Source organism: Heterocephalus glaber, unplaced genomic scaffold, assembly GCF_053883595.1.
Source record: "Heterocephalus glaber isolate CG9 unplaced genomic scaffold, H.glaber_assembly_v1.0 deba00001479, whole genome shotgun sequence".
NCBI classification, from domain to species: Eukaryota; Metazoa; Chordata; class Mammalia; order Rodentia; family Bathyergidae; genus Heterocephalus; species Heterocephalus glaber.
Window position 1 is genome coordinate 19,867,592 of NW_028258316.1, and position 18,623 is coordinate 19,886,214.

At 44.2% G+C, this 18,623-nt stretch overlaps 1 protein-coding gene across 17 annotated transcripts in view; it reads left to right on the forward strand.

The window, feature by feature from the left end:
* Positions 1 to 16,203, forward strand: part of Tnc (tenascin C) — a 92,653-nt gene extending 76,450 nt beyond the window's left edge. For all 17 annotated transcript variants that reach the window (XM_087183307.1, XM_021262176.2, XM_004849485.4 and 14 more), the window contains 9 exons: positions 282 to 401; positions 2,473 to 2,616; positions 3,352 to 3,482; positions 6,382 to 6,514; positions 8,124 to 8,275; positions 9,059 to 9,155; positions 10,052 to 10,213; positions 12,600 to 12,763; positions 15,476 to 16,203. In XM_087183307.1, the coding sequence (XP_087039433.1) occupies positions 282 to 401; positions 2,473 to 2,616; positions 3,352 to 3,482; positions 6,382 to 6,514; positions 8,124 to 8,275; positions 9,059 to 9,155; positions 10,052 to 10,213; positions 12,600 to 12,763; positions 15,476 to 15,586 (1,214 nt within the window). In that variant the 3' untranslated portion in view covers positions 15,587 to 16,203. The remainder of the gene's footprint in view (positions 1 to 281; positions 402 to 2,472; positions 2,617 to 3,351; positions 3,483 to 6,381; positions 6,515 to 8,123; positions 8,276 to 9,058; positions 9,156 to 10,051; positions 10,214 to 12,599; positions 12,764 to 15,475) is intronic.
* Positions 16,204 to 18,623: the final 2,420 nt, after the last annotated feature.

The following is an 18,623-nucleotide window of genomic DNA, read 5'->3' on the forward strand; positions in this document are numbered from 1 at the left end:
TTTACACAGCACTTTTCCATCCAAAATATGTGAAAATCAAAACAACACAGGAAAAACCAGCCAGATTCATCATCTCCATTTTAGAGGTGAGGGACTAGAGACCCAACAGGAACCCAGTCAACAAGGGATGGAATCGTACCTCAAAGCTAGGCTCAGGACTCGGAACCCTTCCACACACTTGACAGTGTGAAGTAGTATCAGGAGTACAGACAGCAGAGCAGCTCTGGTCTGATGCTCTCCCCCACCCTGACCAGCCCTTCCCCCACCATCTTTCTTTGCAGCTCTGGATGGCCCTTCCAGCCTGGTGACAGCTAACATCACGGACACTGAAGCCTTGGCCATGTGGCAGCCAGCCATAGCCACTGTGGATAGTTACATCATCTCCTACACAGGGGAGAGAGGTAAGGTTTGACCCAAGACTCTTCTCACTCCAAGGGGTGTGGTTCTCACTGCTAACTTTTTCCATTCTCCCTTCTCCATGCCGCATTTGGGTGCAGGATGACAAAAATGCATGGGTAGGTGGAAAGGCCAGCAATGTCCCTGTGGTCCTCACTTGCAATTTTAACAGAGAATGGTAGGCAATGCAAAAAACAAGAGGCATATCTCTTACCCCCATGTGTTTTCCTGGCCCTTTCCTCCTGTCCTGTTAGTCTTTTTTACCATCAGTATGAAATTCCCTCACTAGGAAGCAGCTCTTATACAGGAGTCCAGAATCTAAAATCTTAAATGACATCTGGTGGTACTGGGGGTGCTGGCTCCTCAGAAGCCAGAGAGACCAGTGGAAGCAAATTTCATTGAAAAATCTGAATTTATTTTTCTTTGTTTTTGCAACCACCTGTGCTCATTTACCCAGGTGGCAGATTAAATACTTGCTAATGGCACCTGCCAGACATGGGCACAGGCAGGTAAAACCTAATACAAAGAAGAGGAGAAAAAGAGTCCTCTTCAATGAACCTATCCAGAATTTAGTAATAAGCTACAATGTAAAGAATTTTGTTGTTTCAATTTCCAAGAATATGTAGGTCTTGTGTTTTATGGCTCCATCTTGTTTTCCTTTCAGTGACAATATGAAATGACATCATAGTTTTTGCCCAGGGCCTCTGAAAATTTTAACTGAGTACTAGCATGGGTCTGAGAGAGTTCCTTGTGAGGATAGGGTCGAGATGGGGTCAGGGCAGGGAAATTTGGATTTATTCTTTTTACTTTTTAATTCTCATCTCTATGGACAAACTCTTCAGAGACAGAAAGATACTGTTGCCTAAAGTAAATCAGGGTATGGTTCATGAGAATCAGAGAAATTGTGGACTCAGAACTAAGGAAAGGCCTGGGCCAGAAAGGAGGAAAGGCGCTTGTAGATGATGAGGTAAGGTAACCAATTGCTTTAGTCAGCTTTCCACTGCTATGACAAAATACCTGAAAACTCAAATTAAAAGGAGGAAAGGCCTATTTTGGCTCAAAGTTTTCAATCTGTGGTCACCTGGTCCCATTGCTTTAGGCCTTTGGCAAGGAAGAACAGCATGGTGGGAAGCACATGATAAAGTAGAGCTGCTCATCATATGGTGACCAGGAAGCAGAGAGAGAGAGAGAGAGAGAGAGAGAGGTTGGGGCCAGCACCCTAATATACACTCCAAGGACATACCTCCAGCTACTACCACGACTACTCCCTCCAACTGGGCCCCACCTCCTAAAGTTTCCACCACTTTCCAATAGTTCCATTAGCTGAGTACCAAGCCTTTTATACATGAGCTTTGGGGGAACATTTAAGATCCAAACCATAACACCAACTTGTCCCAGTTTGCCAGGGACTTCCTCAGTTACAGCACTATAAGTTCTACACCTGGGAAGCCCTTCTGTCCTTGACGAACCAGGACGGTTTGTCTCCTATGATTAGAAAATAAATACATTCACCAAGGCATGGTGGTTTGGTTTCTACCACTGGACACGAATGCCTGACCCCAGTGGGCCCAAGAGGCTGTACCAGACTCCAGGGTAGCTATCATTATTGTGACCCCTCCTCAGCCTTAAGGATTTTGTGATCCTTGATTTGACAACATATGGTAATTTATTAAAAAATGCATATGTGAAAAGAAGGGGGAAAATAGTAAGACAAATTAAATTCAGGTATCCTGAGGCTTGGGGGTGTTACCTGCAACCCTCCTCTAACTCAGTACTGTATCTGAACCACAAAGCTGTTCCAGCCAGGACACTATGTGGAAAAACATCTCCTGACCTCCAGCTCCTCTTCCTTCTGATGTGGTGCCTGGAAAATCCAGTCCTGTAGGATCAATCTTTTGTATATAAAGTGAGTGCTCAAGAGAGAGAAAAGGATCTGAGTCATTTCAGAAATCAAACCTGCTTCTCTGCAGAGTCACTGAAAGTTTCTGTGTGAGAAGGAAGTGTGTACACTGCCAAGTCTTTTGATGACTTGGACAGCAATAGGTAATGGCCCTGGTATGTGTGCTTCATGTTTAGTGCCAGAAATTACACGCACAGTGTCCGGGAACACAGTGGAGTATGCTTTGACTGACCTTGAGCCTGCTACGGAATACACCCTGAGAATCTTTGCAGAGAAAGGACCCCTGAAGAGCTCCACCATCACTACCAGGTTCACTACAGGTACAAAGACAGAGAGTTGAAAGCTCTCCCCACTGAGATGCCCACCCACAGCCTGCATCTGAAAAGGCAGTCCAGCTCCCCTTCTTAAGTCAGCCCCTTGCAATGTGATGACAGCAGTGCCCACTCAGTCAGGACCTGAAGAAACACACCATTTCCTTTTCAACTGAAATGACCTTGTCCTCCCCACAGATGAGGAAAGGATTTTAAGAGAAGAGATTTTTAAGTGGAAAACCAGTCCCCATTGGCCCTAAACTCAAAATGTAATGATCCATGTTCCAGGGACGGAACTATATTTGAAAAGAAAGATTTTTCAGGCAACTTTTCCTAGATGTCCAGTGGGCTTTTATGCATTGAGATCTTTTTTACAAATTTCAGCAATCAGAGAAATACAGGGAACATCTTCTCTGTGGGGGTGAGCACTGATATTAGCACTCATCTGTCCTCTTATTTATAAACAAGGTGGTTGGTAATGATCATCACAGCTGTATCTTTCTCCCCAAAGTCTACCCAAAGCCAACCAGGGTTGTGTTGGGCACATTGAAATACAGCCCTTAGGAAGAGGTGAACCACGGAGAATCTGTCTTTAAAGATCCAGTGTTCAACCTCTTCATCTATAGACAGGGAAAGTTCTTGTCCAAGATTACACCAGATGGTGGAAGAGAAGGAACTTGAGCCCAGTCCTGTTGATTCTCTCTGTCCTGCACCAGTTGACTTATTTGATGTTGTCTTCTCCAGACCTGGATTCTCCAAGAGATTTGACTGCTGCTGAGGTTCAATCAGAAACTGCCCTCCTCACCTGGCGACCTCCCCGGGCATCAGTCACTGGCTACCTCCTGGTTTATGAATCCCTGGATGGTACAGTCAAGGTATCTTAAAGTACACAAACAACTCCCCACTGCTGGTTGAAATATATGTGTGACTCTCAAAGTAAGGAAGAATTACCTGATGCCATTTCTCCAGTCTGGTGCCACAGAGAGCTGAAACAAAAAAATTAGTAGGAACTGGATGCGATGCCCAACATTTTGAGTCATACCCTCCAGTCTCTCTCATTTTAACCAGCTCCCAGTTCTATAGCCAGCCAATTTCAAGAACCACTACGTAAAAGACTTTGAGGATGTTTTATGAGCTAGATTCCTTATTCTTTAATGTTAAATTGAGCAAAGACCAAGAGCTTGCTGCACATTTGGCATATGTATTATCTCACAGTTGGCATCATTACATTACTTACTATAACATATTTCACCAAGTGACTGTTAATACTGTTTATATCCATGTTAATATTACTTATATTCTCTCCCCCTGTGAACTTTCTTTTCTTTTACTTTTTAATCTGCAATAACAGTCTACAGCCATACCACCCTAATTGCGCCTTATCTCCTCTAATTTGCAATAACTTTAGACCTTCGAACAATTGAAAAAGACATTTGAAAGCTTACCTTCCAAATGCATTATTGGATTTTTCATTTTGGTTATCTTACCTTGTATTTCCAAGGTCTTTTACTTATTCTCTGTACATACTTCTTTTTCTAGCATCTTATTTGCATTCCATGTATCACCTGCTCTTTATCTCTAAAATATATTATTGGCATTTCACTCTAGAATGGCATTTTTTCAGTTTCTCTTCTCTGTTTTATTGTTTTGGTTTGGCTTTTCTTTTTTTAATTTTGTCTCCCTTTTTCAAGTTGGAGTCTCCAACCATTATCCATTAGTCCTAGTTTATCCTTTTGCATTTGATCCAAGAATGAAAGAATTGATTGGGTGCTCCAATTGTCCAGCAGGGCTCGCCAACTGAAGGACTCACTCTAGAGAGACCAGGCAAGTACCTAGCAATTTTGCTGGGCATGCCAAATATCAGTATCACAAAGCCTGGGCTCTCACTGTATGCAGAGTGTCACTTCATCTTACGATTCCAGTGTAACACCCAGCCTCCCTGGCAGTTGAACCTGGTGAATTTGAATTCTGAGCCTCCTCTCTATCCCAGCCCCTCCAAAGAATGAACCTGAGCCTTCCATCTGAACAAGAAGGGGTGGGGAAGATTGGGGAATCTGTTTCTTACACAAAGCTTTTAAATATACCAAACCTTAGTTCAGCCACATGCTACACTGCCTTGAAAGGCCTCTTTGATTTTGTACACACCCAGTATGAACTTGCTAGACATCAGCCAGCTTGTGCTAGTTCTGCCTGTGATAGGCCTCAGCTCTTGTTATCTGACCCCTCAGGGTTTGCTCCACCACCCACTTTGCATCTACCAAGGTTCTCTTGGCATGACACACCTGTTGCTGTCTCAGTCCCCTCTTCCTTGTGTATTTATACCCTACGTGTCATTACTCTTGCTTTAGTAGACATCAGAAGCAAGAAGAAGTAAAGAGGCCCATTCAGTATATCATGTTTAAGCAGAAGTGGACACTTGTTTCTAGTTACTGTCATGGCCATTCCTGGAGTTGCTTGGCAATGAACTAACTCAGTAACCTGAAGCAGGTCCCTTGTCTTCTCAGTGTCAGTGGTGTTCAGACATTCTGCTCACAGATGCCATGGTCCCCTCTCAGGCATCTAGGACTGTGTCTACCTCAATTGTAAGTCTCTTCCAAGCTACCCTGATTGCCTAGAAGACACCTTTGCACTGCAGCCTAGAAAGCTGATAAGTAATTGTATCCTCAAGTACTGCAGTGAGCCCCGCTTTACCTAACAATTGATCTTTCCCCAGGGACCAGATCTGAAAGGCACAAAAAGGTCACTGGTATTAAATGGAAACTCATCCTGGTTTACTTTTCTTGCATGTCCCATCCCCAGCTTTAGATTTCTCTCTCAAGAAAATCAACCTAGTAAGGAAGAGCAGGTTATAGAGAGCCGTGTTGTATTGTCGGGTTTACCAGGACATAGGTTGAATTCCAATCCCAGATACCTAGGTCATCTGCTAAAAAGAACTGGAAACAAGGGAGAAGACTGGAAAACAAAGAAAATGTCCTGAAAATGGAATCTGATCCCTTCCTTCCAGACAGCAGCCCAGGGGCCATCCACATAGTTAGAGTGGGTCCTATGTCTGTCTCTGCTGGATAGATCCTTTCTGGAAAAGTCACGCTGGATCAGCTCAAACCTTCATCCTGCCCCACCAATTGAGCAACTGTAATCACCTCCTGACTCAAGATGTTCCCAACCTGACTTTGCATCAGAATCCTCTGGAGAGCTTCTTAAATACACACCCGGCCAGGTCCCACTTCTCTCCATGATGGCTCAGTTAGTCTGGGACGGGGCCCAGGCATCATGGTGTTTTATAGCTTCCCAAGAGGGCTGTGATAAGGAGCCATATTTAGGGACCACTGACTTGACTGGACACAAAGTCCTTTGACCCTTGTACCATTCATCTTGCCACCAACTTAAATTTTTTAAAGCAGAGCTGTTCAACAACCTTTCAGACCTTTCAGACCTTTCATTCCTTATAATGATAAGCTTCCAATTTTATAGCTTGATATTTAAGGTCCTTCACACTCTAGTCTTTTTCTACCTTCTTCATTGCTCCTCCACCTGAAACCAAGTACACTTAGAGTATTGCTTCTTCACATTGTTTTAACTTATTCTTCCCCTTCTGGTCCCAGGGCCTTTGTTTATGATGCATTCTCTCTATCTCTGATGTTCCAGTCACGCACACAGAGCCTGGATCAGAATGGGTGTTCTGTGGCATCTTGCTGGATGAATAAATGAATGCATCACCTACACACACCCTGAGAATAGCTGTGGTCAAACTCCTATACTTTTTCTTGTTCCTAGGAAGTCATCCTGGGCCCAGACACCACCTCCTACAGCCTGGCAGACCTGAGTCCATCCACCCACTACACAGCCAGGATCCAGGCACTGAGTGGAGCCCTGAGGAGCAAGCTGATCCAAACCGTCTTCACCACAAGTAAGGAGGTCCAGGAAGCATTAGGGACCTGAGGTCTAACTTTGTGAAATGGAATCAGCCTTCTACTTTCTCTTTGACTTCTATTTTATATTTTCTAAACAAGTCTCTGAAAAGTATCAGTTCTCTGCTACTCCTTGGAAGCCTGAGGACAGTGGATGTAGGAGGAGATGGGTATCCTGGAGAAAAGAAAGGAAGACAGATGGGGAGCCCACCTGGATTCAGTGTTCATCTCTGCAACTTGCTAGAAGAGTTCTATAAGCCTCCTCAGTTTCTTCAACTACACAAAGGGATTGAAAACATCTTCTCTTCACAAGAACCTAGTGAGGGCTAATGAGATATTGTATTTGAACTCTTAGGGGAGTTATAAGGGAGTGACCCTTCTATAGTCAGGCTCAATATGTACTCCATATCTCTTCCCATCTCCTTCAGCACATCAGTGTTTACAAAGCCTATCCATGTTCAAAATAACAAATGTCCCTCCTACCAAACTGGAACAGTGAACAGTAATTATTATGCCTAATTTCCTAGTGGGGAAATGAGGCTTCCAGAGACTAAATGACCTGTTCAAGGCCACTTCGAGTCAGAGTTGGGCTCAGGGCCCTGGAGTCCCCCCTCCTCCCACCACCAGGCATCTTCTGTGGGTGGTCGATAGGCAGGTGGTTCCATGGGTGAGTTAGAAGCTGTATCCATCCATAAGGAGGGGAAGCGTGGCCCTCAGAGCTGCCTCCTGCCCTTCATGATTTCCTCAACACTCATTCTGCACGTATCTGCCAAGGAGTGTGCTTCCTTTTCTCCAGATCTTAGGGAACATGAACTACGAGTGTACCCCAAAGATGCTTTCAGACTAGGGCTGTGAAATAAACAGGAAAACAGCTAATGTAGGTAAAGTATAGTGAGAAGGTGTTGTCAGATGAGAAAAAAAGAATTGCTATGACTGTCAGTTCTCTGGACACCTATTAAGTGTAGGCCCAAATTGTCCATTTTTATGAAGTTTTTAATTTTTGTGTCATTTAATTACACTTGAACATTCCCCAGGCATTCTTGATTTAGCCAAGATTTCTAGACTCACAGCAGTCAAATGGCTCCTTCAATGCCATACAGTAAGCAAGTGGTAGGCTCAGAACTTGGGCCCTTGTCTCAGAGTTCTCTGAAGAGCCTGAGATACATGGAGACTGTGGTTTGAAATGTATTTATCCAGAGAGCTCAGAGCTCCAAACTTTTATCACCATCTCAGAGCAGCCTGTACCTCAATACAATGCTTGCTCCACAGTGAGCCACCCACTGGGTGCTAGAAATGCAACCACCACAGCTGGCACCTGCATGTCCCTGACACGTTATCTTCACAGCAGCTCTAACAGCCTCCCACTGCTATCACTCACAGTGTCTATCAGTATGAGGGACTGGGGTCCTTCATGTCAAGACTTTTAGGCCACAGAGCCTCCCTGTGAAGTGGGTTTCATCCCCATCTTGTCTGAGAGGCAATAGAGACTCAGAGAGGTCACTCTGCTTGCCCCATAGGAATCAAGCCAATAAACAGTTGAACTGCAGTCTGGAAGCTCCTAGCCTGGTCCTCCAGCTCCAAGATTCACTACTTCTCTTTTTCCTGCAGTTGGGCTCCTGTACCCATTCCCCAAGGATTGCTCCCAAGCAATGCTGAATGGAGACACGACCTCTGGCCTCTACACCATTTACCTGAACAATGATAAGGCCCAGGCTCTGGAAGTCTTCTGTGACATGACCGCTGATGGGGGTGGCTGGATTGTGAGTACCATGGTGGATCCCAGAGTTCTCAGAAATGGAGAGTAGGCACTCCGGGGGAGGGAGCGGGAATATTCCCCTCCCTGTGCACTCTGACACTGATATACATGCGGCTTTGCAAGGAGTGCCTATCACACAGAGGAACATAGGAATGACCTCCTTAAACAAAGAAATGGAAAGAAGATGTGGACGAAAAAATAAGATGAGAAATAATTATCTCCTAATGAATCTCATCTGATCCTTCCCAAACAACTCTGCATAAATGACAGTGATCATCAAACCCATTAGTTATTAGCAGTGGCTAAGCCCTTGCTGTCTACCAGGCACTGTTCTAAGAGTTTAACAGGAATTATTTAACCTTACTACCAAGTATGCTGCTTAGTAATAAACTTTATTTTTAGGGAAATTTTAGGTTCATGGAAAAATTAATAGGAAAGTAGAGTTCCCATATATCTACACCATCTTCACAATGTCTACCACCACCTTGTTATCATCAATATCCTATTCCAGTGTGATGTATTTGTTAAAACTGATGAACCCACACTGACACACCATTATCACACCAAGCTGGATAATGTTTTTGGTCCCTACTTCTCAGGTGAAAATACCATGCATGGTTCAGGGCCAGAGAGGGGAGCTGACCTGCCCAAGATCACATGGAACATGATTGATGGACAGAGCAAGGATGGGTACTCTTTCCCTAGTCTGCAGTTTCTTCCTCTCAGAAAGAAGTTCTTTCTGTCCTCCAAATTCAAGTGCACCCAGATGCATTTATTATGTTTATAGGTGTTCCTGAGACGCAAAAATGGGCGTGAGGACTTCTATCGAAACTGGAGAGCCTATGCTGCCGGATTTGGGGACCACAGAGAAGAATTCTGGCTTGGTAATAATGTTTGTGTCCAAAATGCCTACTTCTGTCTGCCTTGGCATTTGTTCTAACTACAGTGATCCAAAGGGAGAGGAAAGGATTCAGAAATAAGCACTGCTGCTCGGAGCTCTGGTGATAGGCACTGACTAGCTAAATCCCAATGCAAAAGACTTTTTAAAGCTTTGGGTCACTAAAAATAAAAACTTGAGGGCCAACAGCCAGCCTTATGAATTAATGTAGCCTTAAGTCAGTCACTAAAACATTCACAGAATTGTACTCCCTGGTAATACTGACAGAGTCCTCCTGTGCCCTAGTTACTGAGATCTGTCCCTCATTACCATAACCTCTGATCCTCTGAGCACCCCTGTAAAATGCAAACTGCCCTTCATACATGTGAGGAAGCAGATCCTCGGACAGGCTGGCTGTGGCTTGCCCATGGTGATCTACCCAGTGAGCTATTGAACTACAATTTAAAATCTCCCAAGTCTATACTACCTTGCCTTCATCCACTCATCCATCCATCTATCCACGCCCCTCACACTTTCTAACCTACTTGCACAGAGCATTGTTCTGCACCATTGCCTGAACCTGGCAATATCCATCCCAATGCTGCCGGTTGCCTTACATGTGTAAGGATTTTCAGAATTTAAAGGGTGCCTGCCCCCTTACTGTCTTTGATATTAACAATATGCTAGGGGATTAGAGAGGCAGTGATGGCAACCTGATTTTACCTGAGGCTCAGAAACATCATATATTTTGCCTGGTGTTGTATCAGCAGAACAAGTTTCCAGCGTGTCTCGGTGACATGCACTCTTTCGAGTGTACGCAGTTGATGCTTTTACTGGGTAAAATAGAAAATGATAGCCTCGGTCACTTGCGCTTCCTCTGCAACCTTTGCCTATCCTCTGCAGGGCTGGATAACCTAAGCAAAATCACAGCCCAAGGACAATATGAGCTCCGTGTGGATCTGCAAGACCATGGGGAGACAGCCTACGCTGTTTACGACAAGTTCAGTGTGGGAGACGCCAAGACTAGATACAGGCTGAAGGTGGAAGGATACAGTGGGACCGCAGGTATGGGACAGCCACACTGGGAGCCTACAGGACCTTCCTTGTTGTTCTCAGCTAATTTCCCCCTTCCTTCCTTCCCTCCTTCCTTCCTTCCTTCCTTCCCTCCCTCCTTCCTTCCCTCCTTCCTTCCTTCCTTCCCTCCTTCCTTCCTTCCTCTATTTACTGAATCAATCAATACTTGAATACTAGGCAAGGTACTAATCCAGAAGAGCTACAATTGAATGGGTTGAGTAAATATTTTGGTCCCTGAACCATGGAGTAGGTTGAGAATCAGACAATCAGTATTGATTTATAACTCCTCATTCAGAAGATAGAAGGGGTGATCCAAAATATAGTGAATTTTGAAAAAGATTTTAAACTTATTACAATAAAAGACACATTGCCAAGAAGGACGGGATAAGTATGTTCAAAGGAGAGGGAGTACGTAGTATTTTAGGGGATTAGTAGCAATGTGTCTTTCATTGTAATAACTTTTTAATTGAAACATGCATTATAGTTTTGATTATCCCACGTATGTCTTTCTCATCCATTTTTGGCTATCAGCTGTACACTGACAGAAAAAAATGGTTGCCCAAAGCTCTTAGTCCTCATCTAACCCAGTACTTTGTTACTATGGTTATAAGACCCTCTGGGGATCCTGCTAATGTGTAGATGCTGACACAGGAAGTCTGGGTAGGACTGAGAATGCCTTTCTTACAAGCTCCCTGGTGACTGGTGTTGCTGGCCTATAGACTTCAGTTTGAGTAACAATGTACTCCATCTGACCAGCTGTTAACATGTCTTGTGAGATAGCCCTGCCACCTGGTCGTCCAGCCTGAGCCTCACCCTGCATGCCCACATGACTAGACACTTGCTGTGCTACCCCTCAAGTGGCACTTTCATTCCTGGTGTGGACCATGATCCTGGTTCTAGTTTTGAAAACTCCTTTGACTTGACATGGCCTTTGTACAGTTTTCTGGCTGTACATTAGAGAAAAAATAAATAAGGAAACAATATATATTAAGGTCTGCTGGGTAGCACTGTCTTTTGTAAACATATTACTTGTGTTATCCCCACTTAGTCCTCACAAAACCCTTTCAGGAAAATGTGGTTATAAACATGAGGAAACGGGCTCAAAAGAGCTGAGGGATTTACCCAGGGTGAAACAGCAGTTAGAAGAAGAGGCAAGTGGCTGCAGAGAAATGTGGCCAGTGGTTTTCTTGGTATCGAGGAGGATCAGGCTGAGAAAGCAGACCACCCCACACAAGCCATGCCCACTTCGGATGCTTCCTTTTATGCTTATGAAAACAGAAGAGACAGATGCTACAGCACACTTCCAGTCCCTCTGAGCTCTGAAAGAAAACATCCAGACAGGAGAAAGTCTGCAGACAAAGGGATGCCAAAAGTCTGGCTTCAGTCTAAGGAGGCACAAAGCTCTTTCAAGATGGAGGTTTGGTGGTAATGAAGAAGGACAGCCAGGAGAGAAACTTGTTTTAGTTCTTGCATGCCTTAAATAATTCTGACATCTTATTGCCTGACAATGAATAGCTCTTTGGTTGTGATGGCTTCAGGCAAGAAGGATATTGTTACATGGCAAAAAAAAAAAAAAAAAAAAAAAAAAAATCCACCAAGCAACAAGAATGCAGCCTCTGTATTTCTCTTTGCATTTGCAATGAGAAAATGCACCGTATTTCTCTTTAGTATGATAACCTTGGTAAGGTTGTATTTTCCCATACTTTGGTAGCAGTCAGACCCCTACACGAGAGCATACCATTATATTCGTATCTACCTTCCATCTTCATACGCTGGGTAACATCATCAGTTAGCAAACCACACGAACCTCTCTGATAACTTGAAGCTCCAAATATCAGTGCACAACCTTCAGGCATCTTGAAATTTTTGTACACCGCAAAAAGAAATGCCATCAAAATGCTTCCAAAGTTCAATATATTAAATTACAAACTACACTCCCCAATAAAATTATATTAAAAATCATAAACAAAATAATCATATATACCTGTCTGCATACCTTTCTACCTGTTCAGAGCACACCTTCTTATCCGTTGTCACACAACAATGTGAGGTAGAGGGAATCAGTGGGGTGGCTCCACTTTCCAGATGAAACACAGAGGGTCAGCAAGAGGCTTGATTCACAGCTAGAGAGGGAGGTGGAACTTGAAGCTGAACCCTCCACAGTCACCTACAGCATTTGTCCTACCTGTCATGCCACTGCTGTGAGAAATGAGCCATGTGCACTTGTGTCCCCTCAGTCCCACTTTCAGTCCTGACTCTGGGTCTGAAGTTCAAGGCCAGCTCACCCCAGGACCATACAGCTGTTACCTCTGCTTCTGCCCTTCACAGCTCAGAAAGAAATGCCAGCTGAGATTTCAGGTCCTTATTTTTCTCTTAGGTGACTCCATGGCCTACCACAATGGCAGATCTTTCTCCACCTATGACAAGGACACAGACTCAGCCATCACCAACTGTGCCCTGTCCTACAAAGGAGCTTTCTGGTATAAGAACTGTCACCGTGTCAACTTGATGGGGAGATATGGGGACAACAACCACAGTCAGGTGAGCAGACTGTGATGACCGGGGCCAGGCAGGGCTTGGGGCCCTGGGTAGGTGTGAGAGAAAGACATCGCGGCTCTCATGCTAGGGGACACTAGGAGCAGCAACAGCAGAGATGGGATGGGATGATATGTTTTTTCTCCAGCACAGCAAGGAAATCTCAGTACCAGCACAAATCAGATAAAATCGAAAGGGCATGTGTTAACCTTTGAAGATCCTGAGGAGAACCATTGGCCATGTGGATTCCAGGCTTAGAAAGCTTTCCTCAGACACAATCTCTGTGTGCACCTCAAATGTAAAGCAGATAAAATGGAGACCATTTAGAGGAAGCAGAGTTGAAAGCCCCAAAGCCTTAGTAACACCTTGGAATGAGGTCACACACCTTTAATCCCTTCACTTTATGATGGGACCAAAGGCCAGAGAAAGGTGGCTTTTCTGAGGTCATGGAATTAAGTTGGAGTCAGTCACAAACTTCCCCACTTCGAGGCCCCAGTGTTTCTTCTGCACCATCTGCAACTCTAGCACCACCTTTGCAATCACAGGAGCAGGTTTGTGAGATCCCTTTTAGAAACAGGTGAGCAAAACAAACACAAGAGTCTCCCTTACCCTGAGGCCTGCCTGCACCAGTGTGTGCCTGGGAAGTGAGTATTGGGAGGGGCAGCACGTTAGTCCTAACCAGCTCCTTCCCTGGCCCTGCTTAGAGGCTCAGCCTTGTGCCAGGATGGAGAGACAGGTGTTCTCACAGAGCCACCCCACCCTGCTCCCTGGACCTTGAAGATTCTTGCCAGATCTGCTCAGTGGAATCCCAGGGTCTTTGTAAAATAGAAGTGGCCCCAGTCACACATCCCAACTCTGGGAATTTGAATCTGATGACCCAGGAGCAGTACAGCATGTCAGCTTTTTGCTTATTGTGCTTCTGTTGTTGTCGACTTGGGGAGATGGTTTTTCTTGGTGGGCAGTGGGGTTGGGAATTGTTGTACTCCGCTGTCAGCAATTCTGATACCTGTGAGTATACTACGTTAACTACTGGCAAATGATACTTGCGACCTTAAATATACATCTCACCTTGACAAAGCTTTTCAAAGGACTTTCCCTTTCTCAATCTCATGTGCATATCAGCTTTGCCCTGTGAGGGAATCAGGACCTGACTTTTCATGCTGTGTTACCAAGAAAGCCTTTGAAGGAGACCTAAGAACCCACCTCCAGGGTTCTTTCCATCTTATTTCACTGCCTCAGTAGCATTTCCACCCTGAGCATTGTTCTATCCCCTTGATTGTCCTGTCCCCTAACACCAGTGTAAAGCAAAGATTTTCCTGAAAACAAATCAAGCAAAACAAAAGGCTACATGTCAAAAATGAAACCTCTTTTTGCATCCAATTTTAAAAGAAGAAAGAAATAATGTAGGAGGGCACAAAGATCTCAGATCCAGCTCTGGTTCTGCCCAGGCTGCTGTGTGAGCTCTATAATGTCTCTTCCCACTCTGGCTTTAGTCTTCACCAAAGTACAAGGAGGCTTGGCTTCCAAACCTGAATGATTATGAAAGGAAAGAGGGAGGGGAGGGGAAGAAAGCATATGGACCAAGCAGGTGGGCTGCACTGCTTCACTGTAGCTGAGTGATTACAAGCACATTTGCCCATGAAATGAACCAGCTCTTCCTAAATCTCACCTCCCTGGCAGACTCACAGACCAGTGAATGGCAAAAGAGCCAAATCATGTCTATTTTTCCCTCATTTCACTACCATAAACTTGTCTGTGCACATGTGTCCCACATCCCTTCAAAGCAGAGGAGTCACTGCTGGGGAGTGGGCCAGGAGCAGTGCTGCAAGCTGCAGTTACCCACCCTCATCCTCCCCTACCCTGGGTGAGGATCACATACCCTAGCTGGGCAGACTGTGCCATCTGTAGACCCCATTCAAGAGCGACTCATGGAACCAAGAAGCCCATAATCTTTTCTTTTTCTTGGCCAAAATTTCAAGGATCTCTCTCCCTCTTTGAGATTACAGAGTAGTATTTACTGAGCCCCCTACAAAGTGCCCAACACTGTGATAACATCTCTACTTTGTCAATCTTCATAGCATCTTTCAAGGTTGACATTATTACACATTTAAAAAGAAGGGAGAAAACGATAGTGAAACTGAGGCCCAAAACAATTTGATAACTTGTTCGAGATCATTTATCTCTCAAATAAAAGCACTGATATTCACCCCTGTCTGTCACTTTGCTAAGCTTGTGTTTCACCTCTGGTTTTTCTGCTATTCCATACCAACACTTTTTTAGAATGCTTCCTAGGAATCCTATACATTATAGATACACACATACACACCCACAAATGCATGCACATGCACATCCATACCTTGCACTTAGCTACTCACTTCTGTGCCTTCTGGTCATGACCAGAGCTTCTGTAGAAACTAGTCCTAAGAAAGCCAAGCTCATCTGCCACCATTTTGTTTCAAGATGGCAGCCCAAAGCTCAATGCAAACTCCAGTTACTTCTGACCAGTGGTAAGATATTGAGTCAGAGTCACCCAGCCCCTTCGAAAGTTTCACACCACAGACCAACTGACAGAGAGGCAAGAGGGAGCTGCTGTGGTATATGACACGGGCAAGTTGAAACAAAGCTCTTTTTGTTTGAACAACGAAACAGCGAAACAGAGAGGATCAATGAGCACCTTGCTTAATGGAAACTAACTCTAGGGTCTTTTCTTTCTTACAGGGAGTTAACTGGTTCCACTGGAAGGGCCACGAATACTCGATCCAGTTTGCAGAGATGAAGCTAAGACCCAGCAACTTCAGAAATCTAGAAAGCAGACGCAAACGGGCATAAACTCCAGGGACAACTGGGTGAGAGAGCAGAAGGCCCCAGAGAAAGGAAAGGATTTTACCAAAGCATCAGTCTACCCAGTCCAGCCACCTGGTCTCACTTGGACATTGGGCAAGAGTCAAGACTGACCCCGGGCCGTGGGATCTGCATCACAAACTCTGTGGCCACTTCCTTCACGCCAAAGACAGCAGGCTTCTGTTTTGTTCTTTGACTCAGCAAAATCTTTCCAGTGACAACAACATGATAGTTTTTACTTCTTTTGGGTGGCTCTGGGAATGGGAGAAGGGAGGACTGTACAGTGGTAGTTTTAGAGCCAGCTGTATTTTAAACAAAGCTATCTAATTAATTGTCATAATTTTGGTTAACAATGGCAAAGTGTGTGTCATTGGAATTCGACCCCCCCTTTTTTTTTACATTTCCTACAGCTGAAATCAGAAGAGCAATACTGTTTCCCTTTAAAGGAGATGATTAATATTATTAATATAATAATGATAATGGTGGTGATAATGATGATGATGATGATGATGAAAACTAAGGACTTTCTAGAGTTCTTTCTTTCCCAAACACATCTGGACAGTATCTGACTGTATTTTTTTTAATAAAAGCACAAGTACTTTTGAGTTTGATTGTTATTTTGCATTTCCTTATCTAGTCTGAATTCCATTAAAGCCAATGTATTTGGACAAAGGGAGGGATTTAGAAAGGAAAGGTAAGGAGAGATGGGGAGGGAGGAAGAAAAGAGAGACAAGGGATGAGAGGGAAAAATATGCTTTTTTGAACAAAAATGAACAAAAATGGGAAAACTAGCAACTTAAGATTCAGCTTCTTGCTCCACCTTTCTACTTTCCACAACTAATCATTTATGATGTAAAAGCTTTCTAGTCTAAGCTATAAATTCTGTAATGTAGATGAGGTGAGGATCATTATTATGCAAATTTAAAATCTTCAGAGGCAGAGTCCCTGAGTTCTACCATTTCCAAGATCCCTAAACTCTCCCTGCCTCAGTTTCCTTTTCTGTAAAGTGAGAACACTCATACCTCTTATTTCACAGGATTTCTGTGAGGAGTAAATTATGTCATCCTTACAAATCCTTAGCATACGCACGACATATATGAAATGCTAATAAGTGTTAGCTCTCTGTACTATCACTTTTTATAAGGGGTATACTGGTGTCTTAGTTACTTTTTCTTGTTGCTGAGACAAAATATCCAACATCCAAAGTAGAGGAAGAAAGGTTTATTTTAGTTCACAGTTTCCAGAGGTTTCAGTCCATAGTCAGCTGGCTCCAAGAGTGGCATGGCAGAGGGGCATGGCAGAGGAGAAACAGTTCATGGCAGGCAGAAGGCAGCAAAGAAGTGAAGTAGCAAGCAGTCAGCAGCAATCCTCTTTCTGTCCCTTACATTCATTTTATCCAGGCCACCATCCCTTAGGGTGGGTAGCAGTCACACCCAAGAAGAGCCTTACTATTATCCACACCCAAAACTATGCCAAACCAGTTAATGGACTGATTTAATAATCACACATCCTTAATCCCAACATCACACACTTAATCCCAGCATTACACACTCCAGATGCAGCTACCTCTGAAAAGCTCCTCACATGAGGCTTTGGGGGGATATTTACACACAAGCCATAACAACTAGGGTCCATAGACTTAGCTGTTGTGACATATTCAATTAATAATAGAACTGATATTTAAACCCAGGCCCTGTGGCTCCAGTGTTTGTCTGCTCTCTCCTTGGCTCCTGATAAAAATCTCTCCATCACTAGGCCATGGAATTTTATGATGAGAGACAGAGCAGGTTGCAATTGGAGACATGAGGGAATTTCAATTAGATCCTACATCAAGTTCCTTCAGTCTCGAATTTTTAGAACTAGAAAACATGTCTGTTTGGAATATCTTTTTCTCCCCTTCTCCAAATCCCCAGAAAGGAAGAGAGCCCAGAGTCCCCAGCCTTAGTCCAAACACTTGTACTGATGGGCACTCACTGCCCAGCCCAGCAGATCTGTTCACACTGAGCAGTGCAGTGAGTAAGAACCACACAATGCAGGACACATCTCTCTTAAACAAGGGAGGGGGCTAAGTCCCAGTTCATTCTCTCAGAGATCTTCAGCAAATTGACTTAGTTAACAAAAACACTTGGGCTGATAGGCCTCATTCAAATGGAATGTGATGGCTCAGATGCCATGCCGGGATCAGAGGAATTTATGGCCCCAGCCAGATCCTTTGCTGTTGAGTTTATCTTGCTTTAATAAATGCTGTCACGTTATATACACAATTTGCTTCTCCAGATCATAAGACCTGTTGCCTGTAATTCAGCCATAGCAACACTCTGCTGGCTGCACAAACCCAAACAAACAGGGTCCTCAACAACCAGACCTTAAGTAGGAGGCTTGACTCTCCACTGGCTGCTGACTTGGGAGTGTCAACATCCAACCCCATCTTCAGCACTGTAGCTGTAACTAAGCTGCTAAGGCATTTACCCAAAGCCCCACAAGAATCAAATCCTGATTGGTGACGAAGTCATATCAAACAGGCACCCTTAATCACAGCCTTGGGAAGTTATGGATGCCCCCAAATAAGGACCAGGGGACCAGAAGCATCTGAGGCCACAACATTCAAAACCCACCATTTCTCAATACAAAGTCTTTGACTTTGTAGCTTTTTCAGACAAATGCCTTGAATTAGTCAGTTTCCTTTCACTGGGACAAAATACCTGATACCCACAACTTGAGGAGAGATTTCTTTCACTTTGTGGTTTCAGAGGCTTCAGTCAATGGTTGATTGGCTCCAAAGTAGAAACATCATGGTGGAAGGACATGGCACAGGATGGCTGTTCACCCTTTGGTAGCCAGGAAACAGAGAGAAAAAAGGGAGGAACCAGAAACAAAAGCACACCCTTCCAGGTCACACCCAGTGACCCACCTCCTTCAGCAAGGCCCCACCGCCCATCACCACATTCAGCTATGAACTCATCAATGGATTAAACCACTAACAAGTACAGCATCTCCATGATCCAGTAATTTTCCAAAAGTCCTA